This window comes from Bradysia coprophila, unplaced genomic scaffold, assembly GCF_014529535.1.
Source record: "Bradysia coprophila strain Holo2 unplaced genomic scaffold, BU_Bcop_v1 contig_70, whole genome shotgun sequence".
In the NCBI taxonomy this organism is placed as follows: domain Eukaryota; kingdom Metazoa; phylum Arthropoda; class Insecta; order Diptera; family Sciaridae; genus Bradysia; species Bradysia coprophila.
The window spans coordinates 2,757,627-2,782,554 of NW_023503941.1; the positions used below are offsets into that span (position 1 = coordinate 2,757,627).

Below are 24,928 nucleotides of genomic sequence, written 5' to 3' on the forward strand. Positions count from 1 at the left end.
ATCGTAAGAATTAGGATGTTGGGGTATAAAATGAAAAAAAAAACTTTTTTTTTGTTTTTGGAATGAAATAATTTGGATTTTAATTTATGTTTTCTACTTGACCTAAATCTGGAAATTGTGTACTTGAACAGAAAAACATAATATGGCTACGCAGGACCAGTACGATTCCGTTGTCATTAATATTGTCAATAGCAAATTTCGAACATAATGACTCGAAATCTCTTAAGTACAAAGGAAAGACGTACTTTAGAATGTGAGTGTTGAACCAACGCACTTCAAGCAAAAGTGATATTAGTCGACAGCTGCCGAATAGACTTCTGTTCTGTATGAAATGGTTTTTACAGTGTCAAATTTCAGTACTCTATTTAGAGTACCACTCATACTTGAAGTGCGTTAGTAGGGCACAAACACAAAAACACAAAACACAACGTTTTCAGTAAGTCTCCCTTCCTCTTGTTAATTTTTGAAACGAATTTTCTCCACCTAAATACTAAAAAAAATGGGTTTAGGTTGCAGTTAACGGTAAGAGGGGTAAGAGTGAACGAACGGGCTTTCTTATGACAGAAACATAATCGGCGATGCAAGTCAATTACCATCTCACAACAGAGAGTTGATAACAGATGGCGTTGCAACGCAAAAAGAGCTGGGACTCATCGTAAAGTTGAAATCATATTCGTCCGCTTTGCATCCGTTTAAGTTGAATTTACAGTTTTGACATTTAAAAAATTTCGTCAGAATCTCAATTGAAAGCGTGTACAGGTGCATTCAGCTGATGATATGACGAAATTTTTTAAATGTCAAAAATGACAACGTCAAAAATGTCGATATCAAAACTGTCACTTCGAAACCTCAAGATTGTCTCAAGGAAATCTTACGAAAATGCAATTTTCTTGAGCTGTGATAACTTCACCCACATAGAAAATGGACGACAGTGGATTTAACTTGACATACAAATCCGCTAGAGTTTGAAAAAGTTGAGGATTGTTTCGACCCCCGCAATATTAGAACGAGGAGCTTTTGAGAAATGCATCCTTCAGGACTACGATTGTAGATAAGATGAGCTTGAAGTTAAAAGTTTACGAATACATTTAGAGTGTCTACCAACGCAACCAACAATGGTTTACTGATGCCACGGCGCCGGTCCGCATTTGGCTAATTGGGGCCATATTTTCTGACTTTTATCATTTACCGTAACAGCCATATCCTAACACAATAACTCAAGTCGATTATGCCCTGCTGAATATGTTTAATTTCGCCTTCATACCGCACAGTCATCAATTTCATATTTGTTTTTATTAAACCAATCATGTCCAACTATACTCTCCTGTTTTACGTGTGCAAAATTACAGTGTCGTCGACTCGACATCGAGTACATTCACGCAGTAATACTTTTCATGACATTTTTTTTACCCCATAAAACGTAACAATCTCATGCTCAAAATCACCTTTATAACCTAATTAGACTGTTGCGTGTTTTGGACGTCTAACGCGTCTAACTAAAAAATAAAGGAAAATTCGGAAAATTTCATTTTTCATTGTCAGCCAGTTGAGAGAGAGGAGAGAGGTGCTTGCATGATTCATAGTTTTTGTGTCGTCATTAAATGGTAAATTGACTGTCAAGCAGCATGAGTTGGGGCGAAACTGAACAAAACCGGTATGTAGGCTCAGGTCATTTATGCACAACTAAACACCGCAATGATTAGCACTCAATGTTAGCGAGCGATTGAGTTGAAAGTGCGTGGGTTCGAAACCGCAGACCAGTCTGTTTAAACGAAGAAAATTTGTTTACATATTGATGCTACCTATACATTTACTGTTGTGGATGGTATCGCAGTAATGTTTGGCTTGTCAGTCTTCGTGTTTCATCTTTTTTCAATGTTACACATTGAGCCATCTAATGACGTCAGTGAAAATTAGATCAGTTCTTTAGTGAAGCACGAGTTTCACATTGAACTCTCAAGTTACATCGTCGTCGCGCTCGTTTTACAGACAATAAAAATCAATTTCACTTATTTCTTTGCATCAATTTGACCCACTTCATTTCTAGCATTTCATGTGAAGTCAACAAGACGACACCGTACATGTCTGCCTCTCTATCGCCATAATAGATTTTATAGTAAACCTATAGACGGTTCAATATATCCGTGGTGTGACCGCTCTGAAATGTCAACCATATACATACATGCATATATAGCGTTATGCGGCAGCTTTCGGTTGTTGGATTGTTTACACTATTCAAATATCCAAATTGAATGTCAATAAGACTTAACCTTTGTAAAATGGGATTTAATTTTGCATTAAGTTGATGGGATATGCCATGTTATAGAGGTGCACGGGTCGTCGGTCTTTGTTTTTTTGTTTAAAGCTTATCTCAGATGAGCCCGACCCGAAATCAAGCGAAATTAACCCGAAAGATACCGAAACCCTCACAGAATTTGTGAAAAGCGAACCTAACGTGAAACAGGTTCGGGTACGTGACCGAAAAAACCTAAAAAAACAGACCCGACCGAAGATTCAAATGAAAACCTGAAACAAAAGTTTTCTGAATCCTGAACAGATAAAAACGGAACGGATTCAGGTCGGGTTCAAATTTGCAAATATTTTCGAGATACTCGCTCACCTCTAATTTCTCATAAATATATGTGGGAAACGACGATATGTTCCGCATTATATAGCGTTCGCAACACCCACACAATCATAAATATTTTATGGCAAAGACAATGTGTATAAGAAGACGAATTATCCTCAGTGATGTCAGTCAATTAAATTTAAATTTGAAATTCATTTGAAACCGGTTAACTCTCCAAGATCTCTTTCTTAATAAGTCACAAATATCCCATAGAGTGCTGCATAATCCATCTGTGATGCACACCCCATTTTTCGCAAATGACAATCACAGCGGAGGAAACGATTCAAGGAATTGCAACAGATAGATGAACTGCAACCGGTAAATTTTTCATACAAAAAAACCAGTAAGTCACAAAAAACCTAGCAACAGACAACAATGGCTTTAAGTTGCTTTGACGTCATCATTTCTGTTTTTATTCTCCCCGATCGATTGTTTTTCCTAACCGAAGTGATTGTGCTATTCTATCCACGCGTTTAGTGGTATGGTTTGTAGCGCTGCATAAAAAAGCGGTCGAATCCGATATTTTGAATTTTTGTATGTGATTTCACATTCAAACGTTGACATCTCCGTTGTTTTTAACGAATAAGAGCCAGATTTTGCTAGGTTTGCATCTCTTATGCTGAAAACAAACGAGACATTGAAAACGTGTTTTGGTCCTTGTTTTCATTGACAAATGCAACAATCGTAATTTTCGATAGAGAAATTTCTAACTTTATTTGACAGTTGCGACTATTTCGTCATGAAAACAAGGACCAAAACATGTTTTGAATGCCTCGTTTGTTTTGACCCTTATGGAGTTTTATCGATTGGCATACTCTTGTGTGGGTATTTGCGTGATAGTAAGAAGAAAATGTTTATGCTGAAAACAAACGAGGCATTGAAAACGTGTTTTGGTCCTAGTTTTCATTGACAGATGCAGCAGTCGCAATTTTGAATAGAAAAAGTTCTAACTTCATTTGACAGTTTCGAAAATTTCGTCATGAAAACTAGGACTAAAACACGTTTTCAATGCCTCGTTTGTTTTGAGCATTACTCAACATTTTGCACAAATGAGTATGCCAATCGATAAAACTCCATAAAAGATGCAAACCTAGCAACATCTGACTCTATTCGTTAAAAACAACGGAGATATCAATGTTTGAATGTGAAATCACATACAAAACTCTGGTGATTGAAAATTGTTCGTGGACACAAATTAAACATTTTTAGCCCCGTACGAAGTACAAAGGGGCTCATAGGATTACGATGCCGTGTGTAATTGATGGAATTCGGAGCAGACGGTAAGGGCAAAGTGTTTGCCTATGTTCATAGATGACGAATCTGCAATAAAAATTTTGTCTGTCCGTCTGTCCGTCTGTCACGTCGATATCTTGAGTAAATCAAATCCGATTTCAAATTTTTTTTTTCCCTGAAAGATAGTCGAAATAGTGAGGCTAAGTTCGAAGATGGGCATATTCGGGTCGGCCCTTCGTGAGTTAGGGCCACCTAAGTGATTTAAGGTCTTTTGGTGATATTTATGGCAAAATAAACGATGGAAATGTACGGCAAATGATAGGTATTGTCAATACCAATCCAGGAAAAAAAAGTTTTTTAAAATCGGGTGAGTGGACCGTGAGTTAGGGCCTTAGAAGTGAAATGCTACTAGGGCCCTATGTGTATTTTACATAGAACTCAAGTAAATTTAATCCGTTTTTCGTAATTTTTGTTTCATTTGGAAGGTAATCGAACGCCGAATAGAAAGTTGTTGAAAAAAAATTAAATTTGGGTCCTTGGACTAAGGCCACTACTAGGGCCCTATGTGTATTTTACATATAAATCGAGTAAATTTCATCCGTTTTTCGTAATTTTTGTTTCATTTGGAAGGTAATCAAAGGCCGAATAGAATGTTGTTGGAAAAAAATTAAATTTGGGTCCTTGGACTAAGGCCACTACTAGGGCCCTATGTGTATTTTACATATAAATCGAGTAAATTTCATCCGTTTTTCGTAATTTTTGTTTCATTTGGAAGGTAATCAAAGGCCGAATAGAATGTAGTTGAAAAAAAATTTAAATTTGGGTCCTCGGACTGAGGCCGATACTAGGCCCTTCAAAAAAATAAAATTTTAGGGCGATTTGAAATTTTTGTTTCATTTGAAAGGAACGTCGTACGGGGCTTCGTAATTGCGCTATGCGCAATTTCTAAGATGTACACATTCCATAATAATTTTACTTTAACTACATTAACCGGCGCAATAGGCTTACGGTCAAAGTAGGGTGACAGACGCACTAGGGTCACGTACGCAATAGATATACGGGTTTGTACGGGGCTCAGTCGCAGCAAACGCTCCGACTGTTCTGATGGCTCGTTTTGTATGGTGACACCAATGGGTAATGGATAGATTTCGAAATAACTGCCGTGTAGACAGTTTCCATGTTTTTTTCACTTTCAGATCGTGTTTGAAGCCAAATTTATATCAAATCTTTCGGCTTCCCATTGGTGTCACCATACAAAAAAAATGTTTAATTTGTGTCGACGAACAATTTTCAATCGCCAGATTCCATATACGAGGAGATTTACTTTCGTCACTTTCACGTGCCTCGTGAGAATGTATGGAATTCGACGAAACACACCTAATTTTTTACATTATTTCGAAAAGTGCCCGCTGCGCCACTCTACCCTTCGAACAAAAGTTGTTTGTTATGACCCAAAAAAGTAAAATACGAAGAGAAATCAGAAGGGCAAAATTTTGTGATTTTTGGTTCAGGCACACCGTGCACATTAGTGACACACACTACTACATACATGAATGTTTACAGCTAGATATTAAGAAAACCACTCACCATTTAGCCCTGTGAATATGCACGGGAAATGAAAGAAAACCGTCGGTTAGCCAATAATAAATTCAAAATTACAGTCAGAGGCAGTGAATTTTCAGCATGAATTTGCTTCAGCTGTTTTTCAGCTGATCTACACATAAAGTGAAAACTTTTTATTGAAACTTCATATACACGTGCGTGGTAGTGGTAAATCCATATAAACAGCCTTGATTGTATGTGTGGATCAGCTGAAAACCCACTGCCTCTGACTGTGCATCAATTCAAAGTTAAAATCAATCGAAACGCAAAAAAAAAACAATTTTCAAAAACAAATGTTTGCCTTACCACGAACATGAACAACAGCAGCACCAACAAAAACAGCACGGTTTCTGCGAAGTAGGTCGTTGTAGGGGTCCCACATTTGAATTAGTTTCCGGTGGTCCAGTCAATGCGGTTGTCAATGGACCACCTTGCGTTCCCGAGCCCATGCCTCGGAGTCGACACCCCGTTGGCAGCTCAGATACGCTACAGGACATCCTGAAATGAGATTTGGGGAAAACACACTTGAATTGACATCGCTCTGGCGCAAATGTGATGGAGGTGAGAGCTCACGTACAGTGAAGAGTTGCTGTTGTGCACAACTCCTTTACGAGGCCAGTGTTTTATTTGTTGGGGTGACTGATTCGGTCCCCCGTCTAATACAATTCGCCATGATTTGTTCCCGATTGCAACTCTCTGGAATGAGAATAAAGGAAAATTTCACCGTCAATTTGATTGCATTTTGTGATGGTAGCGTTGGTCGTCACTGATCATTACTGGCTGAATGATTCATTAAGTCATCGACTGACTTAGGAGACTGTCATCGCGAAGGTAGTCTTCTTGATTTTCCCTCCCCCCGAATCAAATGCAGAACAATAAAATCAAACTCATAAATTCTCCACACGGCATGTAACGTGCATGAAAATCCAAAATTCTAATCATACAGTAAACGACATCTCAAATGTCTCACTGTCAAATTTTTCTGAGAATTTTATTGTGTCATTGCAAATTCACAATGACATTCTCTGAAAAAAATGACAGTGAGACATTTGAGATGTCGTTCACTGTACCTTCCACATTATATCGAATCGTAGAATGTCTCGCTGGAGACAATGGTGCCATTAAAAACGATACCAGCTAATTGTTGACCTTATCATTTAGCATAACAATTAGATAAGCGGAGCTTATAATTGCGCCCATTTGTCTGACTTCGATTTTATCGTATAACACTCACCACTCTCGTTCGTAAGTTTTTGTGTTGCGAAACTCAATGCCACGACTCATCAAACAATTTTGGATTCGATACAAATGGACTAAAAATTCCACCATTGAAATGGTGCAGGTGAAAGTTAAAGTACGATTTCAATTTGAGCGTAAATGGTGCCGTAGATCAGTGTGTGCGCGCCATTACATTGAGGCTTGTTATCGAACTTATGCCAGAAGTTTTGGTACATTTACTGTTGCGCAGCATTAGGGTGTGTCATAAATGCAGAGAAATTAAGAACTCAAAATTGACAGACCTAACACTCTCGGCTGGTTTACTTAGACGAAAAAATTTGTTTTTTCGTTTCTGTGGGAACCCTTCTCAAGTCGATTTAGGGTGGAAGGTAATTCGTTGAAGCGCAGAATCGCATGCTTTCGGAGTTGACACTACTCCAAGTTAAGCAACCGAACCCCGTACTAGGGATGGGAGGCGTTCAAAATTATCGATAATATCAACCGAAAGAAATTATCGATAATCGATTAATCATATCGTTATCGATAATTTAATAATTATCGATAATTATCAAAATATCGAAATTCGATAATTATCAAAATATCGATATTTTGATTTTATCTGAAAATTCATGATAATATACCGATATATCGGAATATATCGATAAATATCGGATTTTCGGACCGAAATATCGATACATCGAATTATCGATATCTTGATAATTATCAAAATATCAATAATTATCGATTATCGATATTTTTTTGATAATTTTCGATAAAAAAAGTCGATAATTATTGATTATCGATAATTGATAATTATCGATAATCATTTTCATTATCGCCCATGCCTACCCCGTACCGAACATATCGACAGAGGACTCAAAATTCGCAGCAGGGATAGTACTTCGAAAATGCATTTAAGTTGAGTGATGGTTTCAGACTTACGTGTTTGAGACACACCCTACGCAGCATGCATGCATGAGGTCGAGTTATTTGATTAATTTCAACGGTAACGAACATTTTTTACCGCTCTAGTCGATAAGTACAAGACCGATGTCATCTGTAATCGACAACGATGTGAAAATCTGGGGGTGGGGTGTTATAGCAATATCACAGCACTGCTCATAGCATGAACATAGACATCGGAGGCTGATGACAGTACGCACTGCGTTTCTTCTGTAAAGATAGATGACGTGTTTTCGTTGTATGAGTTAAAACATACCGCTTACATCTATCTGTACAAAATAAACGCAGTGCCTACTGTGATTTGATCAGCCTCCGAATGATTTCTATGTTAATGCGAGAAGCAGTGCTGTGATAGAATACAAACAAGAATAGACCGGCTATAAGCCTAGTGAGGTCTTTTTTCTTTCTCTCAATTTTCTCACTTCTCGAGATACCAACTACCAAATATGTGAGTTACAAATAGGCAAGCAGGAAGAATAGTTTCTTCAGTCGATATCCAGCTGTTGAACAGTAAACATCGCCACCATCGTTCTATCAGTTTCGTAGTCAACTACCATTTTGGTATTCAACTACCAGTTTGGTAGTCAACTACCAAATTATCGAATTATAAATAGGCAAGCAGCCTAAATAATCTCATCAGTCGGTGTGCAGCTCTCAAACAGTTAACATCTCTACCACCTCTCTATCAGTATGGTAGTCAACTACCAGTTTGGTAGTCAACTACCAAAAATTCAAGCTTTAAATAGGCGAGCAGGCAGAATAATTTTGTCAGTCGGTGCGCAGCTCTCGAATAGTAAACATCTCTGCCGAAAATTACGTTTGGTAGTCAATTATAGCCTTGGTAGTCCAATTACCAACTACCAAATTTTCGAATTGCAATGTTAACTGTGAGCTATCGGTGATCAGATAACAAATAATTATTATTTGCCTGGTGTTGATATGCTCATGGTGGCTTTGCAGTTTTGAATGTCAATCCAGCTCGCAACTACCAACTACCAAAGCTACCAACTACCAAATTTCCGATTTATAAATAGGCGAGCATGTAGAATAATTTCGTCAGTCGGTGCGTAGTTCTCGAATAGTAAACATCTCTTCCCCAAAAATTACGTTTGGTAGTCAATTATAGCCTTGGTAGTCCAACTACCAACTACCAAATTTTCGATTTATAAATAGGCGAGCATGTAGAATAATTTCGTCAGTCGGTGCGTAGTTCTCGAATAGTAAACATCTCTTCCCCAAAAATTACGTTTGGTAGTCAATTATAGCCTTGGTAGTCCAACTACCAACTACCAAATTTTCGAATTGCAATGTTAACTGTGAGCAATCGGTGATCAGATAACAAATAATTATTATTTGCCTGGTGTTGATATGCTCATGGTGGCTTTGCAATTTTGAATGTCAATCCAGCTCGCAACTACCAACTACCAAAGCTACCAACTACCAAATTTTCGATTTATAAATAGGCGAGCATGTAGAATAATTTCGTCAGTCGGTGCGTAGTTCTCGAATAGTAAACATCTCTTCCCCAAAAATTACGTTTGGTAGTCAATTATAGCCTTGGTAGTCCAACTACCAACTACCAAATTTTCGAATTGCAATGTTAACTGTGAGCAATCGGTGATCAGATAACAAATAATTATTATTTGCCTGGTGTTGATATGCTCATAGTGACTTTGCAATTTTGAATTTCAGCTGGCAACTACCAAAAATCTACCAAAACTATCAACTACCAAATTTTCGTTTTTTACATAGGCAAGCAGGTAGAATAATTTCGTCAGTCGGTGCGTAGTTCTCGAACAGTAAACATCTCTGCCGAAAATTACGTTTGGTTGTCAGATACCAACTACCAAATTTTCTAATTGCAATGCTAACTATGAGCGATCGGTTATCAGATAACAAATAATTATTATTTGCCTGGTGTTGATTTGCTCATAGTAGCATTGCAATTTATCATCGTGGTAGCCAACTACCAAATTCTCGTGTGGAAATAGACAAGCAGTCAGAATAATTGCATCAGTCGGTGCAAAGCCCTCGAAAAGTAAACATCTCGCTGGTAATTAATTCGGTTGTCAACCATCACCGTGGTAGTCAACTACCAAATTTTCGAATTGCAATGCCAACTATGAGCGATTGGTTATCAGATAACAAATAATTATTATTTGCCTGGTGTTGATTTGCTCATAGTAGCATTGCAATTTTGAATCAAGGCTGTTTTCGTCTCATTTTTTATTTGTGACACAGACACATGGACGGACAGACAGACAGACGGACAGACAGACAGACAGACGGACAGATGAAGTGTCCACAATAGGGTTTTTTTCTAAAAGAAAAAAGACCTAAAAATCCCAAGCGGTAGCTCTCATCACTAAAACCTCCAAATTTTACACTCGTCGATTCAGTGCTAGGAGTAGTGCTATGTATGTTAAAACTGACGAAGTAAAAGATTTTCTAGAAAATGTTTAGATCGAACGAAGGAACAGACTCGGCAATATGACTAGTAATAAGATTCAATCACAATGATTGTCCTGGTACACATTGATCAACACCAATGATTTGTTAAAAGTGGCATGAGACCACTAGATAGTAGCAAAACGACGGCTATATGAATAAAAACCGAGCAATTCAAAATCAAAATCAAATCATAAAAACATGAAAAATGCGCTAAACGAAAAATAAACTCAACAAATTATTATTCAATACGAACCGCTTCCACCTTCCCGCCCAACAAACCCATTTCCCGGCACACAACTTTCCATTCATTGACGAAATACTTTCCTATTGACGAATTGTAATACACGCTGTGTGTGTGTGTATATGGTATGTTGTTATATGGATGTGATGAATGTTGGATAGATCTAGGTACGTGATACTCGTATAATCTCAACAACACGGGTCGGCAGAGGGATATAATAATAATATGCAATCGCTGTACGGTTTTGTTGTTGTTGTTGTTGTAATATTGTAACGTATTGTAATCAAGAATGGGCTATGGTGTGGAGAGTGCGTCGAGCATTCCGTTCTATATGAAAGCTAACAGAGCATTTCCATCTGGGGCGGATATGGATGGACCTTTGCGGTCAATTGCGTATAGTTTCGGAGAATATGTCGAGAATGTTCAATAAATAGTAATATCGTTCTGTGGACGATAATATCATATTTGGCAGAGAAATGATAAGTTGGTACGCCTGTGGCGAGATAGAAGGAACATGTGAATGATAGTTGGCTCGTATGGGAGAGAGAATGTCAGAGAATTTATATGCAATTCTCTCCCATAGGAGCCAACTGTCATTCACATGTTTCTTCAATATCGCCACAGGCGTACCAACTTATCATTTATCTGTTTTTGGACGATAATATCGTTCAGAAAGCGATAACATCGTCTTTTGAACGATAATATCGTTCTGGATGAAAATATCCGCTGCACGATATTATCGTCTTTGATAATAACTTTCGGGACGACAAGTCACGCCGTAAGTGTGCCTAAAATTTGAATTTTAAGTGAACGATTCGATGAAAAATACATTTCAAACGCTTCATTGTATGAAAATGACGCTACGTTAGAAAGACCTCCGCACTTTCCATTTTAAATTTTGACCGCTCTTACGGTGTAGAAAAGTCCCGCCACCTATCTCAGTTTGGACTGCGATATTTAGCACTGGATTCAATGACCGGAGCAAGACGTTATACGAAATATTCTTGGTGGCGGGACATTTCCACACCGTCAATATCGTCAGGAACGATATTATCGTTTTTTTTGGACGATACTATCGTCTAAAAAACGATACTATCGTCTAAAAAACGATAATATCGTTTTTAGACGATAGTATCGTCCAAAAAAACGATAAAAACGATAAATATTATTATTATTAAAATTATCGACCAGGACGATAATATCGTCCAAAATAACGATAAATTTGTTCAGAAAAAGAAAATAACGATAATATCGTCCAGCGGATATTTTCATTCAGGAAGATATTATCGTCAAAAAAACGATATTATCGTTTTTTGTACGATAAAATCGTTTTTTAGACGATAGTATCATCAAAAAAACGATAGTATCGTCCAAAAAAACGATATTATCGTTTAAAAACGATATTATCGTTTTTTTAAACGATAATATCGTTTTTTTAACGATAATATCGTTTTTTTAAACGATAATATCGCCAAGAAAACGATAATATCGTTCTGAAAATATTTTAAAATTTATAATTTTAGACGATATTATCGTCCTGGATGAAATTTTTTTGGACGATAATATCGTTTTTTAGACGATAGTATCGTCTAAAAAACGATACTATCGTTTTTTGGACGATACTATCGTCTAAAAAACGATACTATCGTCTAAAAAACGAAAATATCGTTCCTGACGATATTGACCGTGTAGTTATGTCGCCTCATCAATATTCTTACGTTTGTCTTCTTACGACTGAATGAGTGTCACAGCTGAAACAAGTGAATAACTTGATGCAAAGTCACTCTCTAGAGTGTCTTTTCTTCGTCTGAATATTACCACAAAAAATCCAATCCAGGAGTCTTATGTGCTTTCGGTCAGAAGGGTGTAGGGTCAGTAAAGGAGGTAATCTTACTCCAGGATTAAGAACAACTGTATGCACAGATGAATGACGCATGTGATAACCGACGGTAGTATTTTCTTTCGTTAGAGCTTTTTATTTGTTTTCATTTTTTCAGCGTTCGACTTTAATCATTTTTCCGCCACGTTACGAAAGTGTGTCAATGTGTTAAATCAGCAATATATACACACAGTGGAATAATGAGCATACGCCTCAGCATAACGAAACTCCGGAAAAAAGTCGTATGCCATCACGGGTACAATGAATTTATAACCGCAAATTCAACCGCATCATTTACATAAGTGGCATACAGTTTTGTAGTTGGAAAGACGGTTTTTTTTCTCCTCCTATACTTTCCTAGCATTTATGCGAAATGTGCGCGTTACACTAACATAAAACCAGTAACCACATCAACTAAATTGAAAATGTAAATATCACCAACCTCAACTGAATGACTATCTGCGATCTAATACGGTAGGTATATTACACTACAAACCTCATATATAGGACAGAGTAAAGGTTAGAAGTGCGTCGTCATTATACTGCTAGCGTTGTTTTTGTTTATCGATTACCAGACCCAATGCTGACAACAATTTGTTCCACAAAAATCTAGTGGCTCGAATGATCAAATAGAAGGAGATAGATCTTAAAGTTTGTGGTACTTTTGTGGTGTTATTGATTAGTCCATACGTATTCCATTATAGTTAAATGTCAATGCTATCAATTTCAATGACGGCTCATGTTCTAAAACTCTTTATCTTTTGGTTAAACTATACCTTAGAATTGTAGTGGTGTCCGGCCCGCAATACCCGAACAGCTTTAACCTGTCACAGACGGCAAGCATATTAACAGTTCAAACTATTACTTCATTTGATCGAAGATTTTCAGAGAAGCGATAGCGGAGGACTTGACGCAGTCTAACTTCCAAAAAAAGAGCGAAGAAAATTTTCTCACTTGAAATACAAGGAAAATGAGCTATCACCTGCCAACCAAAGTGCTCGGGAGCCGGAGATATTGCGTTTTCCAAGTCGTCATTTTCTCATGTACAAAAATGTACAGCCATTTTGTGTTGAAAGTGTTACTGTGGATTTACATAGCAACGTAAAAGTGACAGATGCAAAAATTTTCTCATACGGCAACTCGAAATTTCATTCATAATTTTAATTTTATGAATGAAATTTCGGGTTGCAGTATTTAAAAAACATTGCATCTGTCACTTTTACGTTGCTATGTAAATCCACGGTTATGATGATAGTGTTGTTATGATTGTTGTGAAGTTGGTTGTAATTCGGTCGAAATTTCAAAATTCAAAGTTTTTGAATATTATGGTTTACAATTAGAACAATTTGGTCAATTTCAGGGTATGTTTGTCAACTGGAAAAATTTGGCCACTTTCGGTGTAGCTGATTTTCACCAAATTTTCGATTTTCGTCAAATTTACGATTTTCGTCAAATTTTCAATTTTTGTCAAATTTTGTGAAAAATAGTCAAATTGTTGACTTAGAACTTCCAAAACGAGTGATATCCCAACGAAAATCTCTTCGAGAAAAGTGTGACGCAGTCTTTGAAATACAATTTCTAAAATGAATGATATCGCTAGAGTTGACGCTTTCAGCTTCGTTACGCAAAAATTAAATTTTACACCCAATTTTAGTTCAAACAAGCTGGCTTAGCTTTCCTCATCATCTGCCAAAAAAATTTTACCAAAAAAAATTTGTCCGAAAGCACCAAAAATTTTAACGGGCGTAGACTTTTACACTTTTGTATGGAATATTTCATGGGATCCTTAAAACATCCGTTTCAAAAAAAATCCGGGATCCCTGTTAGAAATTAAAGATCCCTCAGAGATCCACCAAAATTTCTCCTTACAAATATTGTAGACCTGCGTTTTAGAAATTTTAGAAATTGTACTACAAAGACTGCGTCACACTTTTCTCGTAGAGATTTTTGTTGGGATTTTCTGTATGAACGAAGAGCTTTTCATAAATTTTTATCATTCAACGCCCGAAAGGCCTTTGGGACAGTCCTGAGTGATGTGATTGATACATGTCAATTCGGCTGGCGCTAAAAATACTTCGCTATCTGTCTACCGATTAACTTTAATTTTAGTTATTTGACATGAGTCTCAAACTGGGACATTGGAAGTTACAAAGCAGTCTAAATTGCAGGTTCAACGCACTGAAACGAAGATGATTTTGTCATCGTTTCAAAAAGCTTTCGTAGATCCGAAAGCACACGAGTAATTTTACGCTTTCGTAAATTGCTCGTGTGTTTGCGGTCTAAGCTTAAGGCTTTTTCTTTGAAATTTGCTGAATGAACAGATATGGATCAAATACATTCCATGGGCATACTTTGAACGGTTCTGGAAGCTTAATTCAATGAGAAATTGAATTATCCAGCACTAGCTCAGCAAAAACGTTTTTCCTTTGTTTATAGCGACGACTTTAGAGACACTTGTTTCTGACTCATCGATTTTCTTTTCTCGCTCGCATTTTAAAGTGTTTGACTGAGAGAAAGACATAAATTAATGAAACTGGGTGTCACACCGCATATCAATCGAAACGAATCGAAACACTATTCGTGTGTAGTCTCTGTATCTAAATGGAACGAAAACGTTTGTTTTTGTTTCGGAAAAGTGGAAACGAAAAATGGTTTTCTCCCTAGTTCGCACTGACAAATCAAATTACTGTGTCAATCAGTCAATCAGTTCACTGAATTGAGAATCGGTATACATACAATCGTCCCTTTATTCGATCTTTATAGATGGGAGTGCGTGAATTACACATAACGTAGCGAGGAAATCGGTTTGAACGTTTATACTGTCGCATAAACGTTCAAACCGGTTTTCATTGTTCATGTTATAGCATCGGCCAGTTTACAGATTCGGATTATTGGAAGAGTTGAGAAGCCACGTAAGTTAGGGCAACAAAGAAAACTTGGATGAAATCATGCGTAATCGAGACATTGAGACATTGAGAGGTGTAAGGGTTTTTTCATGTGTTCACTTCGTTCGGGCTACAACTCGCAAAATTGCCTAAAATCAATCGCCCAAAACAAGATACACAAATAACAATTTTTGTGAATTTTAATTCCAAAAAGACCAAAAGTCCAAAAAATTCTTTGAAAAAGTGAATCTGATACTTAATGTCACATAATTTCTAGTTCGATGTCTAGACTAATTCAAGTTGGTTGTATACTTGTTGTTGGTGAAATGAAATTCTTATATTTTCACGCAAGTTGAAACTGGGTTGACAGTTGGCCCATACATTTTCTGTCAAAATTTCATTCTACCGACCGGTTGACTTTAATTTGTACGAATGGAAATCTTATGAAGTCAAGGATTGAGAGAATTGGCACAATTGAATTTTCCGCGAAAAAAATGGAAAAATGGAGCAATGGAGCTACTGTGCCCTTTCAACGAACATTATTTGTTAAATCAATTGGAAAACTACCGGAGCTTCTTTATCCAACGAGAATAATTTGTCCAATGGGATCATGGTGTCAATGGTGTCCTGGTTCATTTTGTACCATGACTCTAACTCGTTTAGGGACAGCCCACCAAATATGATTTGGGTGAGAGACAAATTTATTCGAAAATGGCCACAAGTTTTCCCATTTTGTTTTTGTGTGGTGACACACAACACTGCTCCTAGCATGAACATAGAAAATATTCGGAGGCTGATGAAATCACAGCCGGCACTGCGTTTGTTTTGTATGAATTAAAACATAGCTTTAAAAAACTAACTTGACAGTAGAACAATTTCTTTATAATTTGGAAAACATTTGAGCGTTTAGAATAGTGTCATCGCCGTGGATAAAGCCAAGCTGAAACAAAGAAAATTTCTTCGTTTCCCTATTACCCACTACCCACTACATTGTCACCGTATTACTATGATCTCGGGCTAAAGTCAACGATTGTTTAACACCACAACATCACGATTAAAATTAGCAACAAAAACAGAGAGAGAAAAGCGAATAGAAAAAAGCGAAAAGAAAAAACAATTTTAATCACCTGATGGTTAACCACGAGTGGATAATCCAAATGAAATCTGTAAATGGGGAAATCGGTGAGTGTTGAAGTTTTCTTCTTTTTCGGTTTATTTTTTCTGTTCTTTGTTGTTGTTGTCGTTGGTATATTTTCTGTCTGCGTCGATATAAAACCACTAATTAAAGACCAATTAACATAAATCTTCAACAGCACTTGCTTTTTCCTCTAATCAAACACATTTTCACGTTCCAACCAAATATATGCTCATCATCGTCACACACAGAGGAATTTAACATACACAGAATGTGGATGGATGGGTAGAATAATGAAAAGTTGGAAAAACCGTTTTACGGGTATGTTTCCTCCAAATGGTGTATGTTGTCTCAGTGTGTATGTGTGTGCATGTATTGGTGAATGTGTGTCTTTCTCAGCGATAAAATGAAAAAAAAAATTCCTTCTTTTCGAATTGGTAGAAAAAATGTAGAACGAAAATTTCACATCGACATGACAATTGCACGAGAAAATATTTCGATTAACTAAACCAAATCACACACAAATCGATGCATAAAACAGTCGACGCTTAGGACAACTTTCGTTTATCTGTTGGATTTTACCAATAAAGACTGAGAACAAGAAAATATTTCACTACAAAACACAAACGAACACTTATTCTTAGGCTTTCGATTATTTTTCGTGTTTTCTTATGCCGACTTTTATTCCCACTATTGACCACCCCAGTATCCACAGAACGATAATTCGATCAATTTCAATTGCAAACAACGACGCTTTTCTATTTAAAACACGAAATTCACTTTTTTTTTACCTCTATCCAATTTTCTCTGGTTAAAGCAATGTATCCGTGTCACACCAAAAAAAAAAAAACTTTTTTCGTTTCACACAAAACGTTCCATGGAAAATCGACTCGGTTTGGAAACTGGTTTTCTTTCGATTGTTACACCGTTTTTTTCGGACACAAACACTAAACAAAAACAAAAAACTTTTTCCGCTTATCAACCGATGGTGGCCCGTCAATATTTTTTTGTGACCCAGTTCGATTTCCACGGAAAGGCGTCAATTTTCCATGAAATAAGTCACGGCGCCCAACTTCTTAGTTTTGTCGTGTAAGGGCGAAACCGAAAAATCTACCAGTACTACCAGTATTCGTTGTACCAATATGGCTGCGGTAATTTTTTTTTAAATGAAAACTCACAACACGCATACACACATACACATACAGAGAACATGAGCGCATATTATATACACACACACACGCCAGGCTATGGGTTTGGATTCGGAAAATTCGGATTTTCATTTAAATAATGTCCCGAATGTGTTTGTGTTTGTGTGAATGGAAATGTTGTGTCTAATACGATGTTGTTATGAAGTAGAGGGGAACCGATTTTCAATAAAGAGTATTCTCGCTATATACACAACCAAAACAGAATATAATGAATGGCATAGAAGATAATGTTCGCTATCATAATATGTAGAGCATGATTCGTCTTCATAGAGTTTTCCCGAAATATACCAATGTATGGAACAACCATTCTTTCTGTAATTGGCGTGTCGTTGGGTGCGTTTGGCTATAATATTTGTGAGCTTTGTGTCACACAGAGAGAAATTCACATTCACTTCAGAGAGACTTTCGCTGAGCGGCAGAGTCTAGCGGGAAGAATGTGAAGAGTCCATCTTCTGTTAGCGAACGTGAAACGAGACTTTTTTTTTCGTCGATTCGAGCCACGTTTCGTTTGTTTTCTATGGCAAAAACAAAGGTAACATCGGGCAACGGAGGGGCAATGGCTACCGAATTTATCAAGTTAGCAAAATGTGACTTTTTGTGCGGTTGAAGTCAAACCTTTGTAACAAATTTCTGTTTTTGCACCAATCAGACCACCCCATCTACAGAAAATTGGTATTCAGATGTTACAATTTTAGTTACATTTGAGATACGACTGCACTGTTTAGACCCGTACGAAGTACTGGGGTCTTATGCGTTTACGCATACGTCCGTAACACGTCGAATTGGACTCCCTGAGTAAGGGGAAACCTATTGTGGTTGTCTAGAGATGCCAAATCAGTAAAAAAAATGTCCGTCTGCACGATAACTTGAGTAAAACGCATCCGATTTTGAAAATTCTTTTTTTTCCCGTTTGGTAATGTCAAAAGACAGGCTAAGTTCGAAGATGAGTGATTTTGGATCGACCCCTCCCGAGCTGTGGCCCAATAAGTGCTTTACGGTTTTTCGAAGATATCTCCGGTTTATGGAAATCGGAAATCGGATGACCGACTCGTGAGTTAGACCCCTTGGTGTGAAACAGGCACAGGGCGGCAAGCAGTTTTTGCTTGTAGGTCAGCCACATTTGAACATATTTCGTCTGTTTTAGCTTTATTAGATAGGTATTGACCGTACCAATCAGGAAAAAAAAAAGTTTTTGAAATTATGTTTTCCGGAGCGTGAGCTAGGTCTCTTGGAGTGAGCTCTTCTCTGGCTACTCGGCCGTACAGTGAACGTGGAGTATTTTGTCAATATCTCGATTAAATTTTGACCGAATTTCATGAATTTTTTTTTTTTGAAAGGTATTAACGAATGTAAAGCGTCGGTAAAATTTCCGGTCTCTTAACAAAATGGCTGCCGGTGGCCATATTGGATTTTAATAAAAGTGAAATATATTGGGAAAAATGATGCTTAGAGTGTTTCTGTTAACATGGAAATAATTTGTTATGTGTGTGGGGTGTTTCAGGCATTCCATATATGGACATCTATATATATATCTATATTCACCTATATTGAGCTATATACAGGCATATAATAGCATATATTTATCTGTGAAATGTTTATTTATAGGAAAATATAGGTAAATATAGCGGTATATAGCTGTTTAAATAGGAATTTATGAAAGTTGACTTCGTACGGGGCTGTCTATATTGCCTCCGGCAATTTATTTGTATATGCTAACAAGGCAAAGAGTGGATAATGTAAGTGATTTTAAAGGGCGAATAGCTTTTCAGTAGAGAATGAAGTAAAAGAAATGACGAGTTTCACAGTAAAGGCTTTTGATACGAATAGGTGTTTCGTACGGGTCGGCGTTAGCTATGTTTTTGATAAGGAATTGCGTGTACGGAAGTGGGTGGTTATTATGTTTTCTAGAAGCTAAGGGCATATACTTTAACCTGGATCTGTCGATTCCTAGATAGAACAAAAAATACTCAACAAATTTACACGAAATTGTGAAGTGTTGCTGTGCGGAATACATTTTGAGTGATTGTATCAAGTTTAGAATCGTTAATCCGGAAATCAACAGATGCAGTCACAGTCCTCTGCTCATCCCAGAAGTTATAATTACCCAATAAGTATTTATTCCCTGTACGGGAATACGTACAATTCTCCAAAAAGTACACGAAATGATCTTCTTATTTCTGTTTTACGTTGCAATTTGGCAATAAAGAGATATAGAGAGAGAACATACAGAGAGCTACCAATATACGTATACGTAATAATGCCGAATAAAGGTGACTAGACTAGACTCACAAAAATCGTTTCCTTACCGACACGGACCAGTGATACTAGTAAAACAGAGGCGCTACATATTGAAACGTGTCGAATTACTCTTTTGATATGTGTTCGACAAATAGACGACCATCAATGTTTGTTCGAAATTGAACTTAATTTATTTCACTTGGTTACATTCGCGTCAGTAGTAGCGTCAGTAGCAGCATCAGTAGTAGCGTCTGCAGTGGCTTTGGGTTTGTCCACAATGGCTTCCTTATTTTGTAATTTTTTCGCCCAAATTGCCAGTTTTTTGGAAACTTGTTCCAACAATAGATCCCAGTGACTACCCTGTTCGACCTTTTCGATTTTCTTTTCCTGATTCAACAATTTTTCCATCTTACGCCTGAGTACCAAACTCAGATTCTTTGTCTCATCGTCAAAAATATCATCGTCCTGTTGATCATCTGTGTCACCGTCATCTGGAGTGTCATCAGTTTTGCTGCAACTAGCGCATTGACCTTTAGCACATTCAGCACATTCAGTCGGTTTCTTTTCCGGCAATGACGATGGCGGCATTAAGTACCTTTTCAATGACGAATACAAAGTCCGAAGAATGTCTTTCGTCTTCGCCATTTTCGCCTCATTGATCTTCTCTTGAAGCCGTTTCATGCGCAACTTCAGTTTTTCCTTCTCGACGAGCGGTCTACGTTTGTTCAATTCGATGAAATAGACGGCATCGTGGACGGGTACAAATGTTACGTCTTGAACGTTTCGATGACAATTTTCGATGCAAAACTGTTCCATCGTTGCACCGAATCGATTGCATGTCTCCAGCGCTTGTCGCCGTTTCGGTCGAGCTAGTTGAATAATGCGAGGCGATGGGCCCGGCACTTTTCGGCGTACAACATACGGTGGTTCCACTTTCCGTTGCTTGACGACTTTCGGTTGGGCGAGCAGGCTCATGTGCTGTCTTAGGCTTAATGTGTCTCGGTTTATTATGTTGCGAGCAGCGCGTGGCATTTCATCGTAATTCGGCTGGTATTCAGGAACGACTGTTCGTTCCACATAGACATCAGGATACAATTGTTGATAGAGCTCAACCGGCTTTGTGTCGCATTTAATTTGTGCCTCTCCGCCATCAGAGGTGGTGTTGGTATTTTGATCGATTTGGCCAAGCGTTGCTTTGTCGACTTGGATGACTGGGTCGGGCTTTGTTTGATCTTTGATTTGTCCAACTTGTTTGACTGGGTCAGATTTGGTTGTAACTTGAATTTTAGCATCATCGGACTTAGGTTTCTCCTTATGGCCTGCGGCTATCGATTTAATTGGTACAGCGGACTGACGTTGCTCGAGCAATTTGGAGTATTCTCTTCCACGATTAATTTCGTCAATGACTGACTTGCCTTTAGGAACTTGCTTTCGCAGTGACGGCAGATTAATTTTCGAATCCATTTTTGTTGAAAAATGATAATAATGCGAAAATGCCAACGACTGCTATAAGGACCAAGTGACTTTGATCAGTTTCGTAGGGCAAGAAAACCACTTTCTCATAATGTTTAAGTCATTTATTTTAATTACTAATTTATTCAATTTACATTAATAATATTTACAAATAAAAAATTTCATGTAACGTCTTCGATGGCGGTATCGTCCCCAATATTTCCTTTTTGGTTTTAATTCCTTTAGTTTCACGTGTTCTGATGAGCTGAACTTGAAGGGTTTCTTTATTTGTTTGCGGCGCTCCTCTTTGGTCAAGAAGATGCGTAGGATTCAAAAAGGCTTTTGTTTCCCGGAGTTATATTTGAATATATTATGTAGACTTTTACCGAATAAGGAAGGGACCAATGAAAGTCTAGAACAGGTATGGTCGATCGGCGAATTCGTCTTAAACGCACTCACATTTTATGTCAAAATAATATGAAAATGAGTGCGTTTAAGTACGAAAATCAAATTTTTATGTCTACAGAGCGGACAATAGACCATACCTGTTTTACACTTTCATTGGAAGAGACGGATCGATTTTTTACGCAATTTTTTGTCAAATATCAGTAGAAATACGAAAAATAAGAAACTGGTACATTGAGCATTTCCAAAATATTGTCAAATTGAAAAGATTTTACAAAAAGAAAATCTATGAAAATAGCACTACCCACTCAATTTCACACCCAAATCAGTTTGTATTCCGCGCACGTACGTTCGTACTTAGAGTATGCTTCAGTCGTTTGGCATCTGTACCAAGACGGATTGAATCGATCCAGAAGAAGTTTCTGATGTTCGCACTTCGGCGAACGGTGAGGCGCGACGAAAACCACAGACTTCCACCGTATATCGACAGGTGTGAATCGATCAATGTTGAACCGCTAGCTCGACGTAGAGTTAATGCGTGTGTTTTTTTCGCTTCTGATCTTCTAAACGGAAATCTTGACGTCCCTCAGATAGCTAGGAAGATTGTTTTAAATCCTCACCCTACTCGTGCTGATGATTTTCTTGTTGTTGGTGATCACAGGACAAAGTATGGATATCATGAACCGATAAATAACATGTGCAAAGAATTTAACCGTTTCTCACAGCTTTGGTTTCAGGGCATGCCGCGTGAATCATTCAAAGCGACTGTAAAGATGTTGAAGATTCCAATCAAATTGAACAGTAAGACCAAGATATCATGATTTACACTGATTTAATCTTGCAATTATGCAATTATGAACCAATGGTTCTCTCTCTAATCCGTATCGATTAGTCGAATCTGGTCTCACGACTTCTAAATGGTCTCACGACTTCTAAATATTAAACTCCAAGTCTCATCGACTTGTGCAAAACCGAGCCTATCTAGTCGATTGGCTCTCGCTAATCCGTTCTTTTCCAGTTGGCTCGTTGATGCAAAACGCATCTTCTTGGTCCTTATTCCCAAGGTTCTGAAAGAACAGGTTAAGACACCCACGAGGGCGGCTGACACACAAATTTTGACAAATAGATGCTATTTATTGAACATACTCATTACAGATTGTTTGAAATGTCAACCTGATAAAAACTATTTTTTTTCTTCAAGTTGACATTTCAAACAATCTGTATTGAGTATGTTCAATAAATAGCATCTGTTTGTCAAAATTTGTGTGTCACCGCCTTCGTGATCAACTCAGATGTGTCTTAACCTGTTCTTTCAGAACCTTGCTTATTCCTTGGTCACACGAATCAGATCTGCTGCTTTTAAACGTCATGGTTTTTTGTGTGTTATATAAATCTTGTCCTTTTTATAGATCTCTTCGTTTGGTGAAACTGATGGCGGAAACGTGAGGAATGGCGGGGAAAAGGATGCAAACTAATTGAAACCAACTTCACAATTTCACATAGTAATGAATAAGTGAGTGCGTCCAATTCTTTGAAATGAATGCAAATGAACTAAATACGGGGAATTCCCTTAGAAGCAAAGTTGGTTGTCATTAGTTTGCACACAAAACCGAACCGTCGATCGTCACGCCAGCGGTTATTTTAGTGATCGTAAACAATTGGAAGTGTAAGTAGTCAGGGGGCATGTTGCCATGAAATGAATAAATAAAATAAAATCACAGCCACCTTGAACTTAGTCGAATCAAGGCTGTATACTTTGGGGAGGTCACGCAGATCGCCATTTTATTAGATACGCGGGAACACACCTTTTCCATACAAACAAATTCAAAATTGAATTTGTATGGCATGGTGAATTTTTTGTATGAAACGTGGTGTGTAAACCGCGTTCTGCATCTGCGTGACCTTCCCAAAGTATACAGCCTTGAGTCGAATATGGTTTAACGAAGAAAATCGTCAAATCACCAACACAAAAATTTAGTGTCGGTTGTGAAAAATGTAATAATTTCTGTGATTTCGATGTGATTTAATTCACAGATTTTGTGCGTAAATGTGTTTCTTGTGTGGTTTTAACAGTTCACTTAGCGGTTGACTTAAAATATTCGTCAAAGCCACCAAAATGATATGAAAAATTTATTTTGACAAATCATGTAAACAAACAACAATATTGTCGTTTGGTGTGATGTGAGTTGCAGAAGAGGTGACCCAGTAGAAATAAAACGTCGGCGGTAGTCTTAAAAATTACGTTTTAGCGGAAACGCTTTCGTTTAAATTTGTGCACGTTTCCGGTAATATAAATTAGTGCGAAAGCAATCACTTTTGAGGAACTTTACGATAACACCATTATTTAGTGGTGGGTCACATTCCTTATTAAAACAAGAAAAGAACAACCTCGTTTGCACTAAACACATCACGCTAGAACGAATTTTCAGCTAGCTTTTAAACGCTTCCCTTAGCGCTTTAACTTTGTAAAATAATAAAAAATTTCATATTTTCAATTTAGCTTCATTTCAAGCTTTATCCCTTTTCACATTTACTGTCGAGGTCTTTCTAACGAGCCCCCATGCCATGCACAAAAATCTGAACAATTTTAGATGAAAGCCCGTCAAAAACTTTTCAAAGAACGCTTCAACATAGCTAAAATGCATAAATTTCATCTTGTTTCCTAGAGTCGAACGTTCGATATTTTTCACGTTGCAAATTGGCAACGGACCGTTAGAATATCATATGAGTAAGTGTTACATAGAATGCGAATGAAGGAAACCTAGAGCTCATCGAAACCAACAAGGTTGCATAATGAGGATGTTACGCCGACTGAACTTTGCTGTAATTTTCATACAAAAGACGCCATCTTTTTTTGCGATTTTTTTTTGTCGACGAAACGTCATAAACACTACCTTGAGGGAGACATTTTCAACGAGCTATAGATCTCTTCGTTTGGTGAAACTGATGACGGAAACGTGAGGAATGGTGGGGAAAAGGGTGCAAACTAATTGAAACCAACTTCACAATTTCACATAGTAATGAATAAGTGAGTGCGTCCAATTCTTTGAAATGAATGTAAATGAACTAAATACGAAGAATTCCCTTAGAAGCAAAGTTGGTTGTCATTAGTTTGCACACAAAACTGAACCATCGATCGTCACGCCAGCGGTCATTTTAGTGATCTATTGCTCTTTAAAATCGGTAAAAATTTCCCGTGTCAGTACTCTATTTAGAGTACCACACATGATCGAAGTGCGTTGGTTGATTGTACTTAATTTTATACACAACCGTCGCTCAGTGTTTATTCAAAGTTCACGGACGTACACTGAAATTCGGTGACCGAATTTTCGAATCTCATTTTTTCTTAGCAGTTTTAACGGACAAAGAGGAATCCTGTCTTAAGTTGT

The 24,928-nt window shown here is 37.5% G+C and overlaps 1 protein-coding gene across 7 annotated transcripts in view; it reads right to left on the reverse strand.

Moving 5' to 3' along the window:
- Positions 1 to 17,373, reverse strand: part of LOC119083716 (regulator of G-protein signaling 17) — a 44,981-nt gene extending 27,608 nt beyond the window's left edge. Inside the window, exons 1-5 of one of the 7 annotated variants that reach the window (XM_037193510.1) lie at positions 17,028 to 17,373; positions 16,229 to 16,265; positions 6,042 to 6,160; positions 5,771 to 5,962; positions 5,450 to 5,458 (exon numbers count right to left, since the gene is read on the reverse strand). In XM_037193510.1, coding sequence (XP_037049405.1) covers positions 5,450 to 5,458; positions 5,771 to 5,961 — 200 coding nt within the window. In that variant the 5' untranslated portion in view covers position 5,962; positions 6,042 to 6,160; positions 16,229 to 16,265; positions 17,028 to 17,373. Of the gene's footprint in view, positions 1 to 5,449; positions 5,459 to 5,770; positions 5,963 to 6,041; positions 6,161 to 16,228 lie in introns of all 7 variants that reach the window. The other 6 variants (XM_037193509.1, XM_037193508.1, XM_037193507.1 and 3 more) reach the window with 6 other exon arrangements.
- Between the last annotated feature and the right edge of the window lie 7,555 nt (positions 17,374 to 24,928).